Raw genomic sequence first — 19,950 nt, 5'->3', positions numbered from 1 at the left:
TTAAAGATCTTTTGTAAGCAGGAGTGCTCTGCTTTACTATAGAAATGTTAGTTAAAGATCCTCTATAAGCAGCAATGATGTGCTGTTCTTATGGATCTACTGCAAAAGTCATTAGTCAAAGATCCTTTATACAACAGGAGCGCTCTGCTGTTTTTACGTACAGACAGTATAAACTGTAGGCAAGTGTTTTTTTTTTAACAACTAGCTGCATAAATACTCATCAAAGATCCTCTATAAGGCATGAGTGCTCTGCTGCTTTTAAGGACAAGCTGCAAAAATGCTAGTCAAAGATCCTGTATATGACAAGAGACTATATTAAAGATCTTTTGTAAGCAGGAGTGCTCTGCTTTACTATAGAAATATTAAAGATCCTCTATAAGCAGCAATGATGTGCTGTTCTTATGGATCTACTGCAAAAATCATTAGTCAAAGATCCTTTATACAACAGGAGCGCTCTGCTGTTTTTAAGTACCGACAGCAAAAATTGTAGTCAAATGTTTTTTTAACAACTAGCGGCATAAACACTCGTCAAAGATCCTCTATAAAGGCATGAGTGCTCTGCTGTTTTTAAGGACAAGCTGCAAAAATGCTAGTCAAAGATCCTGTATATGACAAGAGACTTTATTAAAGATCTTTTGTGAGTAGGAGTGCTCTGCTTTACGATAGAAATGTTAGTTAAAGATCCTCTATAAGCAGCAATGATGTGCAGTTCTTATGGATCTACTGCAAAAACATCAGTCAAAGATCCTCTATAAGACAGGAACGCTGTGCTGTTTTTAAGAACGTGCTGCAAAAATGTTAGCCACAGATACTTGATAAGACAAGAACGCTCTGATGCGTTTAAGGAACTACCGTCAAAATGTCCTGCTGTTTAGGTTAGCTAGCTAGGTGTCCAAATCTGGGATCAGTTTCAGATTAAGTCTGAACGGGGCAGTTATTAGGCCACTAATCCCCAAAGTAACCCCTGTAATTTGCATTTGTACTCCCGGTGGATTAGCGGGACGGCATCCTGGACCCTGTAGCAGTAATCATGGGGCTTCCATCATGAAGCCGGATGCCTTGGCACATCGAGGAGTGATGACACTATACTCACCTAGTAGTAGTAGCCGGTGCGTGGCCCGGTATATCTGTTTGTCTTTTTGGAGCTGCTTCTCGATCTTCTTGTTGGCTTCCCTCTGGGCCTTCTCCTCATTTCGTTGATCTTCCGTTTTACCGTTGCCGAGACAGCCCATCTTCCTCCCCCAAAAACAAACAAAATCCCAAGATGGTAGGTTCAAGAGCAATGACTTGGGTTTGGTAAAGGGGAAGAAGGGGATTGAGGGAAGGGGGGGAATGGATCTAAATTCCTAGACGGGCCCAAGAGTGGAAGACCCGGCTCAGAATGTGAGGGATGCACATGAGGCGGAGGTGTGGAAGGCTCCTGGCCCAGTATGGATGGCTGGATGACTGATGGATGGATGTGGCTATTTACTGGCAACAAGAAAGTCAGGAGAGAAGCACAGGCTGTAAATCCGCAATGAAGTCATCTACTACCAGGGGATGTGAAATGGACATGGATGAACACGCCACTCTTCCTCTGGAAAAAAAACCTTCTCTTATCCTTAATATCCACCGGAGCCCATCTTGGCTAGATCCATTTCAAGCTTGTAGGTGAATAAAAAAAACGTATATTTCCTCTCAAAAATGACGGCTCCACTTGGAAAATCGTCGATGTAGTGCCTTCTTTTCTTCCCTTATGCTGACAAAATGAAAGATCAAGACCCCCCCACCCCCTTAAAAAGGCCCCTTCTCCCCAGTGCTTTTTCCTCTCGTCATTTATGTGAAAAGATCCTCGGTGGTGTTTTTTTTGTCAGTTCTTCGGGCAGCTGGGTGTCCTTGAACGCAGCTCGACGTCCAGGTGTTTGTGGATGGAGATCCTCCAGGCCGTCTTGTTGTATGATCCCCCTTGTAGTCATTAATAGATGGTGCTTACATGTGAGGCAGCAGACATGGAACCTACCGCCGTGTTTTCAAGCACCTCATCCAGCGTAGACACAGAAGTTGTATTTTTTTGAACAAGCCGAAGGGTCGCGCCTGTTGCCGGGAAGTGTAGACACGCAATGTTTCCTTGGCGGTGTGGAGGCTGTGAATGATACTTTTTTTTCTCAGAGAATTGCACATTGAGATAGATAGCGTTGAAGAAGAGGTGGGGTGGGGCAAACGGCTCTCACGGAACCCTGGGAACGACGGACAGTCGGTCAAGTTTTCCGGGTTGTGGAGCCGGATTTCCGGTATGACCTTTCTAAATAAAACGTGGCGTAAATAACGTATCAAACTCGTCCAAAAATGTTTCTTAATCTAATATTTATTATTCGCAGCAATGGATTTCAATATGCGTGTCGAAAATCTATCTAAAGGTAAGATCTTGGGACGTGTACAAATGCATATTCTCTAACAGGACGAGTGAACACAGGGAGTACAGGAGCACTCTGTTCTTTAGCTGCAAAAAGTAAAAAAAAATATTATCTATAATAGCAGAACTGTTTTATTAGAAAGAAATCCCTAGTCAAGATCCTCTCCGTTTGACAAAAGCACCCTGCTGTTTTTAAGAACATACTGCAAACATGCTGGTCAAAGGTCCTCTATAACAAAGGAGTGTTCTGCTGTTTTTGGAAATCTACTGGGGAAAAAAAATAAAAACAGTGAGATCTACTGCAAAAAAAAAAAAAAAACAGTGAAAGATCCCCTATATTACGAGAGCTTTGTGTTGTTTTTAAGGCTTGGATTGCAAAAATGCTACACAGACTTTCCATACCAGCTTACCTACTGTATAAATGCTAGTTAAAGATTCTCTATTTGAAGCAACACTGCTGTTTTTAAGAATGTGCAGCAAAAATGTTGGTCAAAGATCCTATACATGGTAAGAGTGTGGTGTTGTTTTTGAGGATTATTTGAGGATCATTACGGTAGGAGTGCTATGTTTGTCACTCCCAAGTTTTGAACTGAACAATTGGGTATGTAACAAAAATATATTTTATCCAACTAATATCTTCTTAATTTTCTGTAATATTTGAACAATTTTAGATTGTACTATAACAACAATTTAGACATGTTTCAATAGTTGGAACTGCACAACAAAAAATACACAAATGCACAAATCCACTCACAATACATGTATTTCATTACCTAAAAGAAATGTGTTTTTACTTTGAAGTGACTGTGACATTATGTCCTGTTTTTGTCTTACTTTGACTTGACACATCTGGAATGAAGCAGGCAGAGAGATCACATGATTGCCTGCAGCGTCATCGAGTGGAGGTCCACAAGGGGAAGAAGCGCCCTCTTTGAAGTCCAGTCCTTGTCAACCTGTCCATTGCACAATGTATCAATCAATAGCACTAACCTTCTACTGCTTTATCATTGACCGTCCATTCAGCAATAGTAGGCTGCTGGAGTGCATTCCATCACATGACTGAACAATGCAGTCATGTGCATTACTTCAATAATCTAATGTTTATGTACTATTCTATTGTAAGCATCTTTATAAATATATAGTTTGGACACACCTTCTTGGTCAATACTTTGTAGATTTTCAAAAATATGACTGAACACTTATGGGATTATTTACTTAACAAAAAGTCTGAATTAAGTCATAATTAAGGACAAACTCTTAGTTTACTTCATGTCAGGGTTACTTAGTGGGAATTCTTTCCAATTCAGTGATCTAAACCAGAAAATAAGAAACACCTCTTGGCTGTCTGTTGGTTTCAAGGGCAGTCGTGTCCAAAGTGTGGTACAGGGGCTGTTTGTAGTCCGCAGCTTGGCCCGCATCAGAGCATTAGCATTAGTGTTTCTCCTTAAATGTCCCCAAGAAGCACTACTGTGCGCACAGGACACAAATGTTAAATTAGCATAACTATGTGAGCTAAAGTGCTAACATTACACTCACATTTTACAAGAGAGGAGAAATATGATCTCAGGGAATAACTAAATTTGAAACGCTTATATGCTGGGACTACGTTCTACCATATCTTACTTATTGTGTGGAAATATGGGGTAATAGCTATAAAAGCAACCTTCACTCGCTAAATGTACTGCAAAAAAAGGTCAGTAAGGATAATTCATAATGCCGCCTACAGAGAACATACTAACTCCTTATTTCTAAAATCACAAATACTTAAACTTGCTGATATAGTTAATCTTCAAACAGCTAAAATAATGCATAAGGCTAAAAATAACCAATTACCTAAAAATGTCATCCAATACTTCTCTACAAGGGAGGAGAAATATGATCTCAGGGAAGAACTACATTTGAAACACTTATATGCTAGGACTACGTTAAAAAGCCATAGCATTTCAGTATGTGGAATCAAACTATGGAATGGATTGAGTAAGACCCTCAAACAATGCACAACGATGAGCCAATTCAAGAAACAATACAAGCAGTTGATGTTTGCTAAATACAAGGATGAAGAGTCTTGAACCAGTCATGATGTGCTATACATATCACTATATTGACACTTACTATGGTACACATTATGTCATTGGATGGTCATATCACATTGTACTTCGGTACAAGGTACATTATTTAAAAAAAAAACAAAAAAAAAACAAAAAAAAACTTCAACTGTATTATGGAAAGCAGGAAGTGAACAAATGTAACAGTTACTGATTGTAAAAGTACCAGATGGAGGGGTAGGATTTAATAAGCTTTGCTTCTTCCTACTCCTTTTGGACATGTGGAACTGAACTGATTATGGTATGTATTCAATTGTAATCTGATGCATGTTCAAATGAAATAAAACCATTACCGTTACATTTTAACAGCAACATCATGCTTGGTTAGCCTTTGTTGTTTTAATATGTGCAGAGAAGCCTGCTTATTTACGTACAATACACGGAACAGGCTCATCCAGCTGCGGTATCACATTCCTTGAGGAAGGAGGTTATTTGTTGGGTTAGTTTGGTGTTCATGAACACTTATTGCTGTTAGAACATCATTAAAAAGTCACTTTTTCATAATAGGGTACGCTTAATAAAAATGCTTGCATCACACATGAGTATTGCACACACAAACAGTCAGACTGACACACACACACACACACACAAATGCGTCAAGAGGCAGAGGAGGAAGGAGCTCGTGGCAAAACACATAAAGGTCAGCGCAGAAAACTAAATGCTACTGCGGCTCCCGAATGAACCCCTGCAGACAGTGGAAGGAGTCGTGATGTAAAAAGCTCTGAGGCAAGTTGGTGGCAAAATGTTATCTAAAGGCCTGCATGGAGGAACAACACACACCTTCACCTGTTGCCTTTGGCCCAGAAACTATTTATTTCCTTCATCGTCTTCTTGTTGTTGAGGTTGAGGATTTTTTGGATAAGGATCCAATACAAAAAGGGTATTTTTTTATCAACAATATGCAGTTTCCTACACTATGACTGGTGCTTTTTCTAACCAGAAGAACAAGAATGAGGCTTAGTTACAATATTCTAAATTGGTTGATGCTGTTGGGTTTGCTTTATTTTGGACATAATATCAACCGGTCATATGAGAAAATATACTGTATATACAGTGGAACCTTGGTTAGCGTCATTAATTTGTTCCCGAAGCTCCGACTGTAACCAAAATGGACACTAACCACATCATCTTTTTCATTCATTCATTCATTTTCTACCACTAATCCTCACAAGGGTCGCGAGGGTGCTGGAGCCTATCCAAGCCAGCCAATCACAGGGCACATATAGACAAACAACCATTCACACTCACATTCATACCTATGGACAATTTGGAGTCGCCAATTAACCTAGCATGTTTTTGGAATGTGGGAGGAAACCGGAGTACCCGGAGAAAACCCATGCATGCACGGGGAGAACATGCAAACTCCACACAGAGATGGCCGAGGGTGGGATTGAACTCGGTTCTCCTAGCTGTGAGGTCTGCGCGATAACCACTTGACCGCCGTGCAGCATCATCATTTTCCAATGAGAAATAATGTAAACTCAATCAACACAAAACACATACATACAGAAAACTATTTGAAATGCATACAAATACATATAAATAGTGAATGAAAGTGATAAATGGACACTTGAGGTTACTTTTTCCTTCGTTGAAGGTGGTGGTAGTTGCTCTCGCTGCAACATTGTGTCTTTGGGAACAGTCACATCTTCAATTAAGGTAGAAAGTAACCTTAAAGGGGAGCTATTATGCTTCTTCCACTTTTCTGACCTATAAATATAGTTAGAATGTTGTATTCTTGCGTTGCCAAAGTTTCAGATAATGAGGTTTGTGCATTTAGAAGTGAGCCCTGAATAAAGTTTGGGATGGCTCAAAACGCTCGGTTTGAAAAGGCGTGGTAAAACTGCTCCCTTGGGACAGGGGACTGGGGTGTACTTAAATAAGAAAATAAATACAGTACAGTACAAGTTGCAAAAAGAGTTCATTTGACTATGTAACACCTTATGTAACTGCTCTGGCAGCACTAGTATCTCTAGTACACCTCTAGATGGTAGCAAACATCAAAGTTAGCAATTTCACATTAAGGAAACTTGGACATTTGGACAAAAAATTGACATGATAAATTATATAATTTATAATATATATATATATATATATATATAGGCCTGGTCAAGGCCAGATTTCAAGGCCTTGAAAATGGCCTTTTCAAGGCCTTGAAATCTGCCTTTTCAAGGCCTTGACCAGGCCTTGAAAGGGCCATTTTCCAGGCTTTGACCAGGCCTTGAAAAGGCCAATTTCAAGGCATTGACCGGGCCTTGAAAAGGCCAATTTCAAGGCCTTGAAAAGGCCATTTTCAAGGCCTTGAAAAGGCCGTGACCAGGCCTTAACCAGGCCTTAACCAGGCCTTAACCAGGCCTTAACCAGGCGGATTACTATTGAATCTGATTACTTTTGTCTCATTTTTGTGAAATTTGAAAAATGACATGACTGAAAAAAGACAAAAACGGTAAAAATGAGAAAAAGAGAAAAAATGAAAAACGAGAAAAATTGAAAAAAATTACAAAAAATTACAAAATAAATTACAAAGAAAATTACAAAAGTAATCCGCCTGGTTAAGGCCTGGTTATATATATATATATATATATATATATATATATATATATATATATATATATATATATATATATATATATATATATATATATATATATATATATATATATATATATATATATATAATAAATATTATATTATATAATCCTGTGTGAAATGTGAAAAAGGCTCTCACACTCTTATTACAAATAAATGTTGTATGTCAAATGTCTGGATTTCACATTGAATGTCTTGAATTATTTTTTAACTTTAGTAATGTCCTTTAATTATTATTGTTATGATAATAACAGTGTAATACACATTTTCTTTTGTGTTTATTTTTCTGTTGTATGTTCATATATATGTTCATGCATTTTTAATCTATTCATTTTGACCATGATAAAAAAGAAAACAAAGCACCAAAAAAGTGCAAGAAATGTGAGGAAAAAGTATAATACATTCTCCAATAAACATTTCCTTTAAGTTCTGTTGGTCCGGAAAAAGGAGTGGATTGTAAGTAAGGAGTTTTCGAGGTCTTCCTTGTTTTCCTTTTTTATGTTTGGATAATAAAAACAATTATTATTTTTTATGAATACTCAATTTATCATACAATCTAAGTCCATTCTGTTAAAGATTTTATGTTTCACATCATTAATAGTCGGACAGTAATTAAAAAACAGTACAAATTGGAGTTAATATATTAACTTTTTTAATTATTTATAACTTTCTTTACTACTACCTTATTAGTTAATGCATATAGTTATTTATCCTAAAAGTTCTGCAGATAATTTTATGACGCTACAGCATATCAAGCTTTCCAATGTAGTCCCCTGACATAGCAGCGACTGGGGTGACCCCCCGACCCCCACCCCGCTGACATCTGTGATGACATCACTGCTGAATATAAGAGCAGTTGGAGCTTTGCAGCGTAGATATCAGAGGCTTCCACCTGCTTCCCTCATTGTACTTTACGCATCTCGTCATCATGCGTGAAATTGTACATCTGCAAATTGGACAATGTGGAAACCAAATCGGCTCAAAGGTAATTAACCTCATGCAAAATTATTATTGTTATAATATAATTTAAATCGGAAAGTTGTGTACTATGCAGAAAATAACAGTGAAATACCACATGGATCATTATATATCATTATGAATGTATTTTTTTAGTAATATAATTGTTTTGAAAAAATGTGTGTTCAATATTTTATTTTTTATTCTGTGTGTGCATTAGCAAAACCTATTATAGTAATTTCTTCATTTTCAATTGTACAGTAATTTGTATTAAAAATAATAATTCAAAATACCTAATAATAATAATGACATTACCCTGATATGTATAAAAATGGTTGACAGAATAAAGAATTACTAAGAAGTAATAAAAATAATTAACATATTTAACATAACAAATTCATAACATAATAAGAATAACATTAACTATAATCATAATAATGATGATATTATGATTTATATAAAATATTGCGTAGTATTAACAGAGTGCATGATGCACTTCTCGCTCACATTGACACAAATTGACACAAAATGCGGTATCGTGGTGCCAATAACAGTGAGTGACGTTGTTTTCTGGGCAAAGATAAGAGCGACACTGGTGAGGGTGTGACATTTTTATCATTGGCAGCGTAAAACAAGAAAGAGGAAAAACAAGATAATATGACTAAAGCGACACATTTGACATGTCCGCTTGTTTTGACACAGTTGGTATCGTTTTGTATGAATAGTACACAAGATGCTGTGTGTGTGTCACATACATATATATGCATATGTACAAATATCACTCTAAAAGTCTTACTTTAATGTTGTTCTTCATAGTTCTGGGAAGTGATCACAGACGAGCATGGCATCAGCCCAACCGGCATCTACGATGGAGATAACAACATTCAACTGGAGAGGGTCAATGTCTACTTCAATGAAGCACATGGTCAGCCACTTTTGCTTATAGTAGAGTCCAAGTTATTAACAATATTAAGAAATGCTAAAGAAATGTCCATTGTGTATCCAGGTGGTAAATATGTACCCAGGTCACTGCTGGTGGACCTAGAGCCTGGCACCATGGACAGCATCAGGGGAAGCCGCATTGGTGCGCTTTTTAGGCCAGACAACTTCATCCACGGTGAGCTGCAGTTGATTTTGATGAACCGCCATTTTAAAAACAAGGCTGCTGGATGCTGAGCACTCATTACATTTCAAAAGCAGTGACTGCCATCTTGTGAAGATAATTAATAAACTATATCAGGTTAGCTACAACCACAGAGGAGCATTTGAGTCTTTACAGTACACTCTAAAAAGTAATTCAGAGTATCTGTTGACACCACTTGATTTAATACATAAATGCAATGTAAAGAATGTAATTAATTGATTTAAATAAACTTTCTAAGTTGCTAACTTTATCTTTTCAGTTATGTTCAAATAATAATGTTGGCTATTACATGAACTTAATTTAGCATGTCACATACACTCAAATTTTATTGTTGGTAAGCTTAAAACAAAATTCAAGTTGCCACGACTTAATAAAATTAGCTTGGTAACATAATACACACACACACACACACACACACACACATATATATATATATATATGAAGAGCTTGCAACCAAAAGGCGCTAAATCCATTTTGACTGATTTCGAAAAAATCAATCATTTTTAATTACGCACATATCAATCTATTTGGTCATCAAGTCTATATTGCAAATGAAAGGGCTATCAATATAGGTCATGAAAATGCATGCTATAAAAATCCTGCACACACCATGTATTTTATATATTTTTTTAATAATTTTTTTTTCAGATTTAGCGCCTTTTGGCTGAAATAAATTAAATAAACTAAAGTCACCTTTAACTTCTTCAATGGCATTGTTGTAAAAGAATATAAGGTGCTTTAATGTGCTATGTTAATAAAATAATTACAACACAGAAGCCATTCTCAACATACAATACACCTCCCCACCCACACACACACACACACACACACACACACATGCACTCGTTCACCTTCACACATTACAGAAACAAAATGTTATAACCTACGACTAGTACACTGTTACTGATAAAATTTTGTTAAGATATTATAGCACACATTAACATCATCCACATTCCATGATGATCATTGCAGGTGCATTCAACCTGTAGGCTGCAGTAGAGCGACACATGAAAAATAACAATTTGCAGACAATCATAAAAAATTTATTAAAAGCAGTGCTCATATTTGACTGCACCATGAAGGTGACAGTGACAAAAAATCATCTAATTACAAACTCTTTACATTGTATGTTTTTTAGTACAAGTAAATTAATGTTTCTCATGAAAGTTGGAGGTGTCAAGGTAGAGACATGCCTTTTATGGCGTAAAAAAAACTTCCATGTTACAGAATACTGTAAAAACACAATTTGTGTTCTCCTGAATTGCATAACATACTGTAACTATCATACGTGTACTTAATGTACACAAACAAAACAGGATGCGCACTGATACTGGCTTTCTGTATGTGCAGTGCCAATTGTATTCTTCTCTCTGATTGGTCAGATTATCAATAGATGGGAAACTTGGGCCAATCAGAATAAAGAATAAAGAAAGGGATTTAGCTCCTTTTGGTTGAAATCTGAAATTAAAATACCGTCTTTTGGTTGAAAGCATAAATTTCATATCACTTTTTTTCATATTTTTTAAAATGATTTCAAGACCAAAATATGTGATTTGGATACACATGACAGAGGTCTATTAAACTCATGAAAAACATGCAACTTAGTGAAAATTGGATTTAGCGCCTTTTGGTTGCAAGCTCTTCATATATATATATATATATATTAAGTTCATTCATTCATTCATTTTCTACCGCTTTTTCCTCACAAGGGTCGCGGGGGGTGCTGGAGCCTATCCCAGCTGTCTTCGGGCGAGAGGCGGGGTACACCCTGGACTGATCGCCAGCCAATCACAGGGCACATATAGACAAACAACCATTCACACTCACATTCATACCTATGGACAATTTGGAGTGGCCAATTAACCTAGCATGTTTTTGGAATGTGGGAGGAAACCGGAGTACCCGGAGAAAACCCACGCATGCACAGGGAGAACATGCAAACTCCACACAGAGATGCCCGATTGAACCCTGGTCTCCTAGCTGTGAGGTCTGCGCGCTAACCACTAGACCGCCGTGCCGCCTATATATTAAGTTACTGCTAGTTAAAAAGCTATGTGCATTGTTATTATAATTAAGTGGACAACATATTAAACTACTTTGAATAAAATGATTAAGTCAGTTGACCTTGAGTTACGAACTTAAAAACTTGTCCCTATGACAACAATTATTCAGTAAGCATTACTTAAAATGGGCTTTGAGTGAAGAGGAAAAGTTAATTTGTGCAATGCAATATTGTTTGTTGGTTCAAAGCAATTTCAAATTAAGTTGTCATAACTAAGAAAGACTAATGGAAATTGTTGCGTTGATTTTTTTTGTTGAGGCTAAACATTTATTAACAACCCAGACCTGAAACTTATATAAAGTGAATGAAACGTGTTTATTTTGTCCATCCAGGCAACTCCGGTGCTGGCAATAACTGGGCGAAGGGCCACTACACAGAAGGAGCCGAGCTGATAGAACAGGTGATTGATCGAGTGAGGAACGAAAGCGAGAGCTGTGACTGCCTGCAAGGCTTCCAGCTGGTCCACTCCCTCGGTGGCGGCACCGGCTCCGGTATGGGAACCCTCATGATCAACAAGATCCGAGAGGAGTACCCTGACCGGATCATGGCCAGCTTCAGTGTCATGCCCTCCCCTAAGGTCTCAGACACGGTGGTGGAGCCCTACAACGCCACCCTGTCGGTCCATCAGCTCCTGGAGAGCACAGACGAGACCTTCTGCATTGACAATGAGGCATTGTACGATATATGCTTCCGTACGCTTAAACTGACCACGCCCACATACGGGGACCTCAACCACTTGGTGTCCTTGACCATGAGCGGTGTTACCACGTCACTGAGGTTCCCTGGGCAGCTCAACGCAGACCTGAGAAAGCTAGCGGTCAACATGGTACCGTTCCCCCGTCTCCACTTCTTCATGCCAGGCTTTGCCCCGCTAACGGCCCGCGGAAGTCAGCAGTACCGAGCCCTCACAGTGCCTGAGCTCACTCAGCAGATGTTTGACGCCCGTAACATGATGACGGCCTGCGACCCCAGAAGGGGCCGCTATCTCACTGTCGCCGGTGTCTTTCGTGGGCGGATGTCCACCAAGGAGGTGGATGAACAAATGCTGTCCATCCAGCAGAAAAACAGCAATTACTTTGTAGACTGGATCCCTCACAACGTCAAGGTCGCCGTATGTGACGTGCCGCCCCGAGGCCTGAAACTGGCCTCCACTTTCATCGGCAACAACACAGCCATCCAGGAGATATTCAGTCGAATAGGTGATCAGTTCTCCCTGATGTTCAAACGCAAGGCCTTCCTCCACTGGTACATTGGCGAGGGAATGGACGAGTTGGAGTTCACCGAGGCCGAGAGCAACCTTAACGACCTGGTGTCAGAATACCAGCAGTACCAAGACGCCACAGCTGATTTGGAGTCAGAATTGGAAGACGAAGAGGAGGAAGCGCCCTTGAAGGCCGTGGCCACAGTGGTTCAGTCTCGGATGGAAGTTCAAATGGAAACAGTGACAGAAACAAGTAGAGAAACTGACGATTAAGGAAAGACTGTGGGTACGTGGTCTGGTTAAGTATAAAGATCTTTATAACAATGTACTTATAGTGTGTGATGTACTTTGACAATAAACACCACACACTTAACCATCTGTCCACCAATTATTAAGAGGCTAGTCCCAAATACCAACCAACGTGACTTGATGTAGTACCAGCATTGGCCTGTGAGAGGCAACAATGTGCCTCAGTGGACCCAGACTGCCAGAGACTAAAACTGAAGAAGCGATTAGGCTAGCTGTAAGCTTACCTGGCAACTCCATTGTGGTCTCTTCTCTTCATTGGATGATTTGTAGGAAAGGAATCGGGACCAAAATTGCCTATATTATCTTTAAATATGTATGCCGCTTTAGAAAAATAACTAATATATATTATACGATTAGTCCAGGGTGTACCCTGCCTCTTTGCCAAAGACAGCTGGGATAGGCTCCAGCATACCCACGACCCTAATGAGCATAAGCGGCATACAAAATAGATAGATGGAATATATATTATATATGTCTATCAAAAAATGCTACTACATGGTGCTGTGGAATATGAATATAATTATACTTTGGTTGCATGGATTGTATGCTTGTAAGATACCTTCATAGCCATATAGGATTCAAATGAATGGAGGGGTATTTTTGGCTGTATATATATGCATTACTGTCTTTGTTTGAATTCATCTGCATTTAATTCGATTGTGTTTAAAATGTTTCTGAAGACCCATTATGTAATTACATATATAATCATATAATGAAAAAAGTTTTAATATTGCTACAATGAAGTTGCATTTTTGCTAAAAAAAAAAAAAAAGTTGTAAAATATTTTTATATATTCTACAATATATAAGATATTCTGTGTTGTATTTTTTATTCTTCCAGTATTGTTTTTCCAGTGAATCCTCAACAGAATTCGATTACAATAACTAAAAGATATTTTTAGTGTAACAGGACTCTAGGACTAACTCGAGTGATGGACTGTATTGGAGCTGATAGTGTGTTCTGGCTGTCTGTCATGTCACTCCGTTTCCTCCCACTGAGAGAAGTGGTCTGGGACTTTGAGATTAAACATCATATTGCCTTCAGTGTCTGTGCCATGTTGATAAGCTTGAATAGTTTGAATAGTTGGTGCAAATGTTCCTGCAATAAAGTTGTCTAGATTCTTATATTTTTTTTTTATTGTGCTGTGGTTAATAATATCCAAAAAGACTACACAAATTGTGAATACAAAGAAAAAAAGTGCAGGCTTAGCTCAAAAATAAGGTTTTGCATTGGAATTAGGACTCTTAATGATAAGGATTGCCACTTTCTACTGAGGACAACAAGGACACAAAGTCCTTAGTGACAAGGACAATGGCCCACTCAATAGAAATCCACACATAATTTAAGCATCGGAATAATCAGTTAATATTTGGTCACACTGAAAAGCTGGAAATATGAAATATTTACAAAATATTTATATATTTTGTAATTGCCTTGAATATGTAATTCAAGGCAATCACTATTTATTGTACTTTTAGAAATAATACACCTATCACATGCACTGATTGTGTAAACTTGAGCCCATACTATTTATATGCAAATATGTAACTTTGTAAGTCTTACATATTAAAAATACTTCCTAAATGCTGCTTGTGATTTTTTTTAATTCTTGCTTTTCTTTTTGCTTATGTATTCTATACTATATTTCATACTCGTGTGTTGTGTGACTATACAGTGCGCCGTAATTTTCCTCCCTGGATTAATAAATACATTTTCATTCATTTTTGTGTCATCAGTAACCACTCCTGTCCTTCCAAGGTTGCAGAGAACTGTCAACTTTCAACTTGCAAAACTGTGTAACACTCAAGGTTACCACATTTATGCTTAACGTTTAAAGTAAAAAAAAAAAACCTAAACTAAACTGCTATTATTTGACAAATGAACACTTCAGCTAAAAATACGCCTTCCTGTGCTGTTATGCAAGTGTATTTTCATTACTGTATCAGTTGTCATGCACCATGTTTAAGCGGTGTAAAAACCGGAAGTACGTCATGACACTGGACATGTGACAACTACATACAGGAAAAGAGAGGGAGGAGACTACCTACCTCTGTCTTGACTCGAACCCGGCATCACGAAGGCTTCAGTGCGTCTGTTCACGCCGGCGAATCACTCCATCTATCTTCAGATATCATCAGTCAGCTCGGGGCGCCATGAAGATTTGGACATCTGAACACATATTCAAGTGAGCCATTACTATCATACCTTGCATAACACATATTGCTGCTTATGTAATGTACATAAAGACGGGGTGCATTGATTCTAGACAACCTCCGGCAATAAACAATAAAACGTATATGGTATTATAATAAAGTGGCAATATTGTGGATGGCTAATACACGATGTTAATGAGTGTAGCATAGAAACAGAATTACTTGCCTTAGCTATCTTGCTAGCCGGTTAGCATCCTTTGCTAGCATGCTAGTGTTGCCAGTATACACTTGTCGCCAGTCTATAAATGCTTACAATCTCACACTTGTAACAGTATGTTACGAATAGACGTACCAAAACGTGTATTGTAACGAATTCGGCGTCGATATTGCGTAAGCAGCCGGTTCAACCTTTCCCCTACATTTTCCCCGTCACTGCGTCTGTGACGTCACCAGCCAGCAATGGTCGCAAGTTCATGCGCTTCCATGGAAACCAGCATTCAATCAATTCAGACTTTAGTTGCAAGAATAATACCATGCGTTTTTTGTCCATATTTACTGTCTTTTTGACCATTCTGTTGGTGACTTACTAGTTATCCAAGGGATTATATGTGATTAAGAAATCAATAAAAATATATCCTGCAGGTCTTTCTACTGTTTGTATTTTTTTTGGCAGGAAGGAGTCTGTAATACAATATTAGCATAACACAAATTATAGTTATACAATTAAATTGTCAAAGAAATATCATATTTTGTTAATTACAGTGATTTAATTCATTTTTATTTATAACCTTTTTTCTTCAGAATTTAGGAGATATTGCTATATATGAAACATGTTTGTAGTTATATTTAATCCCCCCAAAATGTGTCCTGTTTTCATAGTCACCCATGGGAGACGGTGACCAAGGCTGCTATGCAGAAGTACCCCAACCCCATGAATCCCAGCGTTGTCGGTGTTGACGTTTTGGACCGCAGCATCGACCAGCACGGACGCCTCCACAGCAAAAGGCTGCTCAGCACAGAGTGGGGTCTTCCGTCTATCGTTAAATCTGTGAGTGCTCAAAGCTACTGTTACTAACTCTAATATGAACCTTTGTCGGCTTATTAAAAGGAGCAAATTGTGACCACAGAAAAAGTATGAAAAGTATCCATTGTGGTCCTCACAGTGTGACTGACCTTACAATGCTATTTCTGTCCTTGCTCTCTGACTGTAACATAGTAGCGGGTGCCATTTTTGTCATTGCTAAACTACAACCCATGACGCCATGTGATGTAACTTTCCGACAGGTCACGAGAACGTAGGGGCCTTCATATTCGTTCACACCCATCTCTTGTTTCACGAACCTTGTGAGCTCTGAAAAGATGACCCGTTCAAGCATGCTAAGGCTGTTTCTCCTGTTCACGCATCAGTCTGAACGCACGTTATCCAATCAGCCGCTGTTCTTAAACGCTGACCTCTACGTGAACGTCCTAGCATGTGCTGGTTGTCTCTGACAACGTCTATGAATAGCCGTCTTTTTAATTCCTGCCTCAGTCAGTGATAATGTAATCAGATTGTCTGGAATCGAGACTGTGTGTGCATCATTTAGATGTATTTATCCGACTTGTTTATGGTCAATGTTTTCAATGGTGTGGATATTTTTCAGTTTACCCCTTTTTTTTGATATTTCAATATGGAATTTTAATTTCACTCGTCCAAGGATGTGAAGTCAAACATTGATTTGTCTACATAAACTACAAAAAATGTTTGTTGTTTATGTAGAAGCTTTGTTTCTCTGTTTATGAGGGCAGAAGCTATCGGAGTTGGTGATTCTCGGCAAGAGTGGTGTAAACAGAGCTTGCATTTTTGTCGGCGTGTACATCTATGTATGGCATATTAATGTTAGAATAGCTGTCCAGTATATCAAACAACTGATAAACGTAGTGAGGATGTACAATAATATGATGTTGATCTTTTTTTAATGCCATACAATCAACTCGCATTATGTTTGAGATATTACAACAAGGAACTTTCCCAATGCTAACGGTGAGCCTTATTATTGCTTATCATGTCCACCATATTAGGTAATGAGAGTGTAAAGGTGACTATAGGGGTGTTATTTAATATCTACGGGACTCTAACAATATTAAAATGTTTGTATAAGGTCATAAATAGGTTTCTATGCTCTAACCAAGAAAATATTCAATTTATTAATATTGAATACGGGCTGCACGGCGGTCCAGTGGTTAGCGCACAGACCTCACAGCGAGGAGACCTGAGTTCAATCCCACCCTCGGCCATCGTCCTGTGCATGAGTGGGTTTTTTTCCGGGTACTCCGGTTTCCTCCCACATTCCAAAAACATGCTAGGTTAATTGGCGACTCCAAATTGTCCATAGGTATGAATGTGAGTGTGAATGGTTGTTTGTCTATATGTGCCCTGTGATTGGCTGGCGACCAGTCCAGGGTGTACCCCGCCTCTCGCCTGAAGACAGCTGGGATAGGCTCCAGCACACTCTGCGACCCTTGTGAGGATAAGCGGTAGAAAATGAATGAATGAATGAATAGTGAATACTACTTTGTGGAAATTTGCCGAGCCAATTGAGCGCAATAAACAATGGACGACTGTAATTCAAACCTGCAAAGCCTGTTGTGACCTTACCAGTATTTCTATTTTTGTTTTTTTACTAATAGCCATGCAACAACCATGATTTATTCATTTTTTTAACAGCTCATTGGCAACACGCGGACATGCACGTACATTGAGGAGCACTCGGTTGTTGATCCTCGACAAAAGAGTTTGGAGCTTCAGTCCACAAATGTGAGTACTTATGTATGAAAACATCTGCTTTTAACTAAGATGATGATCAGTTTTCACCAACACTCTCTAAGAGAATATATTTATTATTAGTAATAATTATTATTATGACTATTCAGTGGTGGCTCCCCAACACCTTCTTTATCTGTTCCTTATTAATAATAAATAATAATAATACATTTGTGTAGCGCTTTTCAGAATACTCAGACGCTTTACAGTGAAGAAAAATAAAGTTAACTAAAAAAACAGAGTAGTAGACATTAAAATATAACATCCATCCGTACATTCATTCAGAGCTAAAAACAAGGCTAAAAGCAGGGCACAGCAGTCAGGTATAAAAAGGTAGACATTAAAAACCGATTTAAACAGGTGGGTTTTGAGTTGTTTATGAAGGTGGGAAGGTCAGGGCAAGCACGGAGTAAATGGGGGCAAAGAATTGCAAAGGGTGGGGGCACTGATTATTACCTTCAATGCTCAAGATTCTGCCCTATTATTAGTCGCGGAATGAGGATGTGCTTGTTGTGCTGTTTTGCTGCAACTTTTGATGATATTCTATTTTCCCCACTACAGATCACTTTTACCAACATGGTGTCAGTAGACGAGAAGTTAACTTATAAACCTCACCCAGAGGATGCTGACAAGTAAGTTTGTATGCGTGGATGAATGAAAACACACAGAACTGTTGGTTGTTGTCACCCCCCCCCCCTCCTTCCATGGCAATTTATTAATTTATTAATGAATCTAAATTTTTCCAGAACAATACTGACACAAGAAGCCATCATCTCTGTGAAAGGAGTAAGTCTCAGCAGCTACCTGGAGGGAGTTTTAGCCAGCACCATCTCCACCAATGCAGGAAAGGTGAGCACATAACGACAGTCATTCCTATTATTATGCTAACAGGTGTTAGCATGAAATATTGTACTACATTACAAATACCAGTTGCATTTCTTTTTTGTAATTTGAATGACTAGATTTTTACAAAACTCCAAATTGGTCATCATACCCTGCAATGTGAACATAGAGCCTGAATCTCTCTTTTAGGGCCGTGAAGCCATGGAGTGGGTGATCAGGCGACTCAACACTGAAATTGAGGAACTGGCAGCGACAGCGCGTGGGACAATGCGCAGCACCCCCATGGCTGCCGCCACCATCTCTGACCAATGACACCTCCGCTCCCTCCTACTGATCCACCAAAGGCGCTGATGTGGTGCTACTTCAAAGTTCCATTATGGCAGCAGTCAGTGGTGGGTTCCAAAAGGGGGTGGGACACACACTCAGGGGACATCATGCTGGGAACATGTAGCATGTGCTATCTGTGGATGCACTAAATACAGTGCCAAAGTCTCACCACAACCAGCAAAAAAGTACTGTTGTCAGGAATTCATTGGACAGTGATGGACCACCCAGAGATGCATTGTCTTAGTCACAGTCATACATCCATATATGGACATAATTCCATGTATGGAGATTAGCAATAGACACAGGAGTGGTTTCATATGGGAATGGTTCTGTATGTCAGAGGACAAAACGATTAATAGCACAATGTATTTTACTATTAGGGTTATTTTAATTTTTTTTTGGTGTTGGAATCTCTTCTTCAACACGTTTCTGAGACCTCATTATGAACATTCTGTACTGGGTATCAGTAAATAAGCTTGAAATGTAATTATTGTAGTTATTTAATAAATAGGGCTTTATTTTAACTTGTAAGAAGGGATCATTATGTTGCTGACGCTGAAGTGTATGAAGTGTCAAATTGATACCTAGAGAGTAGAATGGTTACATGGCTACGTATTGTACTTCAACAAGTCTTGCTGCTCCTCTGCTGCTGTATTCTTCTCTGTGCACTTCCAAACAAATGCAGTTGTGCACATTCAGAGGGAGCTGTCAGAGAGTGAATGTTTGAAGTACTTGAAGGTTTTCGTACTGTGATAGATTTTTTTTTTCTTGGTGTATTTTTTTTTTGAATGTCAACATGGATATTTATTCAAAATACATATTGGAAATTGTAACTTGTGCCTCTGTAAAAGGAAGTGGTCAAACTAACTCCAGAATGTGGTAATATAATAAAACTTTTTGATGACTTCTTTTGTAGAATGCCGTTGTCAGCCCTTTTATTTTTCTCGTTGAAGCGAAAGCCCCAAAAAAGCCTCATGGGATCTCCCTACTGGATCCAAACTCTGAGAGCCTGGACCTTGTTCCACTCTGCTGCAGAGGAGAGGCAGCAAGCTAGTGTTGGTTTAT

General features: G+C 38.6%; 3 protein-coding genes and 1 long non-coding RNA gene across 5 annotated transcripts in view; 2 read left to right on the top strand and 2 right to left on the bottom strand.

Moving 5' to 3' along the window:
• The window catches only part of LOC131105858 (guanine nucleotide-binding protein G(s) subunit alpha-like), a 30,434-nt gene extending 28,199 nt beyond the window's left edge, over positions 1 to 2,235 (bottom strand). Inside the window, exon 1 of the mRNA XM_058054278.1 lies at positions 1,094 to 2,235. Within this exon, the coding sequence (XP_057910261.1) occupies positions 1,094 to 1,232 (139 nt within the window). The 5' untranslated portion in view covers positions 1,233 to 2,235. The remainder of the gene's footprint in view (positions 1 to 1,093) is intronic.
• Positions 2,236 to 3,144: 909 nt separating this feature from the next.
• LOC131105861 (uncharacterized) lies at positions 3,145 to 14,889 on the bottom strand. The gene is made up of 3 exons (XR_009120006.1): positions 14,808 to 14,889; positions 3,727 to 3,859; positions 3,145 to 3,345 (listed from the first exon to the last, which is right to left on the bottom strand). It is a non-coding gene; the product is annotated as an uncharacterized LOC131105861 (long non-coding RNA).
• LOC131105857 (tubulin beta-6 chain) lies at positions 7,945 to 14,278 on the top strand. 2 transcript variants are annotated; one of them, XM_058054277.1, is made up of 4 exons: positions 7,945 to 8,071; positions 8,860 to 8,968; positions 9,050 to 9,160; positions 11,582 to 14,278. In XM_058054277.1, the coding sequence occupies exons 1-4, from the start codon at positions 8,015 to 8,017 to the stop codon at positions 12,721 to 12,723; spliced, it is 1,419 nt and encodes a 472-aa protein (XP_057910260.1). In that variant the 5' UTR covers positions 7,945 to 8,014; the 3' UTR covers positions 12,724 to 14,278. The 2 variants fall into 2 exon arrangements, with proteins under 2 accessions (XP_057910260.1, XP_057910259.1); XM_058054276.1 differs by having other exon boundaries at positions 8,860 to 9,160.
• Positions 14,776 to 19,794, top strand: LOC131105860 (PRELI domain containing protein 3B-like). Its single transcript, XM_058054281.1, has 6 exons — positions 14,776 to 14,944; positions 15,792 to 15,960; positions 17,620 to 17,709; positions 18,277 to 18,347; positions 18,462 to 18,564; positions 18,748 to 19,794. Exons 1-6 carry the CDS (start codon positions 14,913 to 14,915, stop codon positions 18,868 to 18,870), a joined length of 588 nt encoding a protein of 195 aa, XP_057910264.1. The 5' UTR covers positions 14,776 to 14,912; the 3' UTR covers positions 18,871 to 19,794.
• Positions 19,795 to 19,950: the final 156 nt, after the last annotated feature.

Source organism: Doryrhamphus excisus, chromosome 18 (genome assembly GCF_030265055.1).
Source record: "Doryrhamphus excisus isolate RoL2022-K1 chromosome 18, RoL_Dexc_1.0, whole genome shotgun sequence".
Lineage (NCBI taxonomy): Eukaryota > Metazoa > Chordata > Actinopteri > Syngnathiformes > Syngnathidae > Doryrhamphus > Doryrhamphus excisus.
Note: the sequence above shows the minus strand (reverse complement) of the source record. Positions and strands in the feature narration are given on the sequence as shown.